Here is a 7,916-nt window from a genome sequence, read left to right as displayed (position 1 = left end):
CGCGGCCCCTCCTGCTGCGGCCGCTGTGCCCAGGCGCTGGCCGCGGTCCCCGTGCTGGCGTCCTGTGTTTAGGCAGCGCTGTGGGGGCGCGGACCCTAGGATTTTAGCCCTGCCTCTGCTGCTGACTACCCGAATGACCCGGTCTCTTTGGGGACTTACGTTTTTTCCTGTTTGAAAGCCCAAAGGGCTTGTCTAGTGTGAAAATCCCATGACCTTGCTTAAGGTGCCTCGTGTTTGTGGGCTCTCGCCTGTTTTCCCCGTCTTCATTAAAATCTTACTTGTGTTACAGTATTTTAAGTTCAGCCACCCAGTGCCTTGGTGTACAGTGACTGTCATGTCAGATCCTAGGTGGAGACAGACAGGACTGAAGAAATATTCCCAAACTTTCTCCAAATTTACAGAACAACTTTGTTCATGCTTTTTATTGGAGAAGATTTATTGCTTCTGAACCTTCTTTGAGAAATAAAGGTAGTACAAAATAATTACAGGGCAAAAATGTGGACGATATTTAATATTTTTCTTAAAAAAAAGATTCATCACTTTTATGGCCATATAAAGTCTCTTCACTCAAGCATGCTTTCTTTTGTTGCATATAATAAATGGAATGGGAAATTGATTGCCCTAAGACTAATTTTACTTCCTATGTGAAATACTATAAAATTTATTTTTCTACATTTATTCAGGTTGCCTTTGTTGACCTAAAAATAAGTTATTTTACCAGCAAAAATGGGTTTATTTGGGAACAGCAAAGGAATGCAATTCAGGACAAGTAAGTTACAGCAAAAGCCATAGGCAAGGTCAACAAAGAAAGGAGAGGAAAGTTTTATGGAGAAGAAGGAAGTTGGGAAGGGTAGTTTTGAATAAAGTTCATTGGAAAAATTGAGAGTTAAGGGCGATGATGGTTTCTCATTGGCTGGGAATGTCAATTGACATTCTAGCAGGATGATTTCTCATTTGCTGGGATTGTCAATTTCTTGTAGGAGACCTAATGTACATCTTTTATGTTGGGGCCTACCATTGATGATTCTTTCCTGTTGAGGATTTTTCTCTTGGGTTCTGTAATTGATAATCAATTCATCCTATAATTTGACTTGTGGTACTACGTATGAGCACCCACTCTGGCCTGACACTATTTCAAGTAAGATTTCCCTTTGTTAATTTTCACACCTTCCAATGGCTATGCTCATTTAGAAAACTCAGTTTAGGATCATGCAGACTTGAAGAACATAAACTCAAAGGGCAGTTTTACACTATGAAAAGATTAGCTTCAGAGGATATTTTGTATGTGGGAGTTTTTAAAAATATTTTTATTGATTTCAGAGAGAGAGGGAGGAGAGATAGATAGAAACATCAATGATGAGAGAGAATCATCCATAAGCTGCCTCCTGCACACCCCCCACTGGAGATCGAGCCTACAACAAGGGTATGTGCCCTGACTGGGAATGAACCATGATTTCCTGGTTCGTAGGTCAATGCTCAACCACTGAGCCACCTGGTATTTTTCATAAGTGTCAGTGACCTCTTACTGCTTTAGAAGTAGGATTTGATTTACATAATCTTTTACAAAAACATTGACTTATAAAGGTCACCTATGTCAGCCACTTTATGTTCTTATGTAATAGTATTAAACTATAATATGAAAACATTCCTTAAAATCTGGCATGGACACAACTTTGAATTGTCTTGGAAATGTAAAGAAGCATAATATATGACTATAACCTCACAAAAATCATTTTGGATTAGGTAAAATTGCTTAGTATTACTAGAGTGGATTGTATAAGTTCTTTTCCCTAAAGAAACTCTCTGAGAGAGGGAATGGAAGATTGTGTTGTACTAGAATGAGTAAATCACTGCTGCATGTCCCCCAGCTTACTGAGCTGTGGTTATTTTAAAGCAAACAGAAAGTATGTCAAGAAAGGGAATTTGATGCTCCTGTCAAACTGAGGAATATGGTTCGAGTAAGTACTTGTGTGTTGTGTGTAATTAAGATTATTGCATGACATATTTACTGGTAAAACAAAAGAATGTTTAATGTTTGTAGCCTGTCCAGTAGTGCAGTTGAAATAGCTTGGTAATCTTTGTCAGCTTTCCATTTTATAAGATTGTTAAGATTATTGGAGAGATTTGGCTTTTGGGAGTGGGTAGAAAGTAAATATGCATCCTTTTTTTTGCCCATATAAAGTAAAAAAAATTGAGAGAGTAAGTAGGTATTTTCTGTTTCAGGTATGTTAAAATGAGCTCTTGGGTTAGGTTGAGGAAAATGGCTTATTTCTTACACTATGGTATTATTTTACATGTAAAAAATAAATAGGAGTTACAGCAGTATTTTTTTACATGTTTGTATTCACTAATATTGTTAAACCTCTTTTAGTATCACCCAAACCAAATCTGCAAGAGGAAATTTCCTGAAGTAGCTGTAGTTTCCACTATTACATTGGAGCTTTTATCAAACCAAATGGCAACTGTTTGCTAAAACAACTCTTTGGGTTAGAGTGCATATACTTTTTATAGATGCTCTCATTTCATCCTCACAACCCAATGAGATATATTTGTTGTTATCCCCATTTTACAAATAAGAAAAATGAGACTTAGCAGAATTTTAAAATTATTCTGCCTAAAGTTGCATTAGTTAAGAAGTAGAACTAGGATATATCTTGAGCCTGCACTATTAACCACTATGTTATATTGATCTAGTTTTAGTTGGATGAATGAAAATCATTTGTGTTAGAAAAGACATCTTCACACTTGGACTTACTAGTTGAAAATTAAACTCGCTCTCTATGAATGTTTTATAAACCTTGCTTTCCGTGGGTCAAATTTATCCAATAAAAGTAAAAAACTTTAATAGCACCAGAGCAAATCTACTGTAGAACATCTATGTTTTTTATCCTTTTCATTTAGCAGTCTTACTCTACATGTACAACATGTTCATAATGCATTATACTTATAAAAAATTCCTAAAAAAATTATTGTGGAGATGAGGTGATTATGTGTATGTTAGTGGATGAGTGGGCCTTTGAAAGATATGTACAGATTAAGGAGTAAAGAAAAAATTAGAAAAGAGCCTAGCCAATGTAGCTCAGCTGTTGAGCATTGACCCAGCAACCAAGAGGTCACTGGTTGGATTCCAGATCAGGGCACATGCCTGGGGTTGCAAGCTCCATCCCCTGTGGGGGATCCTGCAGGAGGCAGCCAATCAATGATTTTTCTCTCTCATTGATGTTTCTATCTCTTATCTCTCTCCTTCCTTTTCACTGGTCTATCTGTATGTTCACTATCAGTTCAACTTATGACTAAAAGTTTCACTTTCTGAAGTGTTTGATAAGTTTTTGCCATAGAGCATGAGTGTCTATTCGTAGTGCTATGAGGAAAATATTTCTTTTTGTGATTAGTATTCTTAAGGTAACTAAGGAAATGTGGCATCAAGAAAATTATGGTTCAACTTCTTCCAAAATGCATGGGGGGCTTTAAAGTCATTGATTTCAAATAATACCACTTTCCCTGTTTGGGTTGCTCAGTTGTTGGAACATTGTCCCATTCACCAAAAAGGTAGTGGGTTCATTTCCCAGTCAGGTCAGGGCACATACCTAGGTTGCAGATTTGATGATCGAGGATCAATGTTTCTCTCGATCTTCCTTTCTCTCTAGAAATAAGTGAAAGCATATCCTCAGGCGAGGGTTAAAAAATAATAATAATAGCAAATCTATTTGAAATTTTACCCCTTCTCCCCCAAATGTTACTTTTTTTTAATTCACTCATTTAGTCAAGTTTTAGGATTTACTTTTTCTGTATTATGAAATAATTTCTTTTTCCTCTGGTTTTCACTCTGTTCTTTTCTGCAGTTTTCTTTTGTGGTGGTTGTTTTGCTTTTTTTTAAAATTCATAGATGTCTAAAGAACAACTGTATTTGCAAGTCACTTAAAATGGTTTATATTATATTTTAAAAGTAAAGTGAAAAGAAACAAAACTCTGCTTTCTTTGTGTAGTTAATTAGCATTTCTCTTGATTTGTTTCCCTTATTACTGCACTAGTTGGTCAGCAGACAAATATAGTGGGGCCTCCATGAAAATGATTACCTTTGGCATTATTCTCATTTTTACCCATTGGTCAGCTGTTTTGATGTGGACTAGAGTTAGGCAGAAGGAAATCTGCATGACTTGACAGGTTAAAATTTTACTTTGAAATATTCTGACTTTCGCCTCTACCAGCATTAATTCCACTCCTGCTTTAGAGTTTTGTGAGTTGGGTGTTCCCTGGTCATATAATCTAAAAAGTTTCATTTATGAGATAAGGGTGTGGGGGGCGGGGAAGTGGGGAGAAGAGGAGAGGAATTTCAGGCATTTTTTGTTAAGCATATACTAGTACACGTTAACACTGCTTTTCCAAAGTATATAAAATGTCTTCGTAATATCCTGAGCTTATTACTTGATCTCATAATTATTTTGATGTATGAGTAAATGTGGGTATGTATTTGAGATGTAAAACTGTAAGCTTATAATTTTTCTAGCTTCCAGTCTGTATTTTTGGACATTCTTTATTGCTTTAAATATCTTCTAAAAGTTTCTCTCCTTATCATTCAGTTATGAATTTTAAACTAGCAACTTTCAATGTTTGCAGCTGATGTACATATTATTTTACCAAGATAGAAGTTTTTAGCAAAGAAATATTCAGATTTTTGCATATTTCCATATACAAAAATGAGTTTAGGTTTTAATCTTTTAAATTAACAGGCTAAGTTTTCTTTACAGTCATTCACTTTTAATATGTTATGAATGTTAAATTGTGTTTGTATTTGTTATTTAGGTGACTATTATATGGTTAAAAAGATTTTGGAGGAAAGCAGTTCAGGTGACTTGAACATAAATTGCGTAGATGTGCTTGGGAGAAATGCTGTTACAATAACTATTGAAAATGAAAATTTGGATATACTACAGCTACTTTTGGACTACGGTTGTCAGGTACAAGGCTAGATAACTTTATTTTGTAGCTTCTAAGTTCTGTTAGATGTGCCATGTTTTCTTCTTTATAGTTCCCTCTCTTCCTGCCTCCCTCCCTATCTTCTTTCCCCCCCTTTTCTCTGTCTTCTCTTTCACTTTTAAATTGATTTTGACCCATAAAAAGTTCTAAAAACAAATCTAAAGCCTATTTTTCAAAGTATAATATTTTTACTTGATTTATTTTTTTCTCCCAACTTTTACGCCCCTCTCCCTTATGTGTTTTACATCTGACAGAGAAAATTATCATGACTTATTAAAGGTGACTTTGTTTTTCTTATTTATATTATGATATATATGTACATAATATTATATATCAAGTGTTCTAGAAGTGTCAGGGGAAAAGATTTTTCTGTGACCCATATAATTTACAAGCATAAGAACAAAATGCTCCTGACTCACAAAGCAATTTTCAGTTTGACTTTGATTTTCTCTTAAGTTTTATTAAATTTTCCTTTTTCCCTGAAACTTAATGTTTGCTTATAACTAAAGGTGAATGAATTTTTTTAACTGGAAAATACTGACCTTTTATATCTTTATCAGTTGGGGTAGAAGAACAGAGATGCATATAAGTCTTGAAAGAATTCAGTCAAGAGATTTTGAAAGAAATTTAATCATATTCTTTTTTTTTAATTTGCTTAGTATGGGATTTAGCACATGAACTCTGGCTTTTTTTTTCTTTCACATAGTATGATCGATTGCTCTGTTGTAGCTTTAACTTAATTATATATATATATATATGTATATATATTTGAGTGGCATCAGGAAGCACTCAGAAGATTTAAAAAAATATAAATAGGTTAGTTATATGGACAACATGGCACTGTCTCTGTATATACATATTTACATACAAACTTTGGTCAGAGGAATACTTCTGGAGCCCGTCTTCAAAGTCTATATTTGTTAATTTTAGATTCTTCTTTAACAAACTTAATTATTTAGTTTTCTAATCCATAGAGAGAAGTGCAACAGAAGGGGCATGAGGACTACAGAGTCCAGTGCCTCTGACTATTTATTAAAGAGGTCAACAGCATTACATACATGGTAATCCCTGAGGGAGCTATATGTTAGAATAATAATTAATGTTTATGACAATGGTCCAGAGTCAGTAAGGAAAAACTAAATTATATTCAGTGCCTATTGTTTTAAGGAAGAATATATACAGTACTATTAAAAGCAAAAAATTTCCATCAAAATAGTTTACATTTCAAAGTGAAATACTTAAAGGCATAGAAAATAAGGTTATAAAGGAAGTCCTGGATGATTCTTAATAAAGGAGGTATTATCGTATAATAATTATTTTTGTCTTTTTACACATATGACTCTCTATATAATCTGCAGTGTATACATGGTTTTTTCACACCCCTGATTACATTTGAACATCATAACCAGCCTATATAGATGTTTCATTTTATAGATCAGAAAACTGAGGCTCATGGACTTTAATGTATTGCCCAAAGTTCCAAAATAAGGCCAAACCTAAGATATAATCTGATCTTCTGACTGCAATTTTCATGCTCTCTTCAGTTCATTGTGTCTGTCTCAGGTTACCTATGTCCTATCTATCAATCAACAAGTGTCTAAGGCTTTTGATTGGGTGTGATTGTAGAAATGAATACATAAAACATAAGTTCTGTATTAAAGGATATTAAAAGTAATTGGACAATGGAAATACATATGAATTTCAAGTCATTTAAAAAAACAAAAGTGTATTTGATAAGTGCTAAGGGGTAATACTACTTGAACATTGTATATTACTTTAAGTGTTTTCATATATTTTATGTTGTGTTACTCTTATGGTTCTCAACTGGATAATCCCCCTTCCCCTCCAGGGACATTTGACAATGTATGGAGACATATTTGGTTTCACAACTAGGGAGTGGATTACTACTGGCATTTGATGAGTAGAGGCCACAGATGCTGCTAAACATCTTACAATGCTCAGGACAGCCTCCACGACAAAGATTTATCTGGCCTAAAATATCAACAATGCCACTATTGATAAACCCTGTTTTATACTTAAACTTTTGTAGTTTATAATAAATGTGTTAGAAACATAGAAAAGAGAAGATCACTGTGGATTGGAGCTATTAAACGTTTACTGGAAGAGTGTCAGTTGAGCCTTGAAATCTTAATAATTACTAATATGTATATAGTACTGTGTGCCAAGAACCTTTAATGTATTCAGCTTCCTTAATCCTCACAATATTCCTATCAGATATGTACTGGTATAATCTCCATTTTATAAAGGAGGAAACCGAGGTACAGAAAGGTTAAATAACTTGCCCAAAGTCATTGTCTAAATCAGGGGGTCCTCAAACTTTTTAAATGGGGCCAGTTCACTGTCCCTCAGACTGTTGGAGTGCCGGATTATAGTTTTAAAAAAAAACTATGAACAAATTCCTGTGCACACTGCACATATCTTATTTTGAAGTAAAAAAAACAAAACGGGAACAAATAAAATATTTGTATTTGCATGTGGCGTGCGGGCCGTAGTTTGAAGACCCCTGGTCTAAATGGTAGAACTGGAACTTGAACCCAGGTTCTGGCTCCAGAGTCCATGCTTTTTACCGAGTATTTAAAATTACTCTCAAATGTGTAGATAGGTCAGGAACAGGGGATGTGGACAAGAATTAGTTAAGTAAATAAAGACATGTGCAATGTGTATCCTCAAGACAGTGAATTGATTTCACCTGTTTAAACAAAATATTTGGGGTGGATAGTAGTGTGAAGTATCTGGAAAAACAGCTAAAAGGAAACTGATGAAAATGGTCTGATGGCCAAGCTAAGGAATTTGGGTTTTATGAAAGACTAGGGGCCTGGTGCATGAAATTCCTGCACTGGGTGGGGGGGTCCCTCAGCCCAGCCTGCCCTCTCTCACATACTGGGAGCCCTCAGGGGATGTCCTAGTGATGGCTTAGT

General features: G+C 34.9%; 1 protein-coding gene across 1 annotated transcript in view; it reads left to right on the top strand.

Annotated features, from left to right (window-relative positions):
* The window catches only part of TRPC1 (transient receptor potential cation channel subfamily C member 1), a gene marked incomplete at its 5' end in the record, with an annotated part of 170,680 nt that overhangs the window by 328 nt on the left and 162,436 nt on the right, over positions 1-7,916 (top strand). The window contains one exon of the mRNA XM_006757507.2: positions 4,804-4,958. Within this exon, the coding sequence (XP_006757570.1) occupies positions 4,804-4,958 (155 nt within the window). The remainder of the gene's footprint in view (positions 1-4,803; positions 4,959-7,916) is intronic.

This window comes from Myotis davidii, unplaced genomic scaffold (genome assembly GCF_000327345.1).
Source record: "Myotis davidii unplaced genomic scaffold, ASM32734v1 scaffold495, whole genome shotgun sequence".
Classification (NCBI taxonomy): Eukaryota; Metazoa; Chordata; class Mammalia; order Chiroptera; family Vespertilionidae; genus Myotis; species Myotis davidii.
This window is presented reverse-complemented; position numbering and strand designations above follow the sequence as displayed.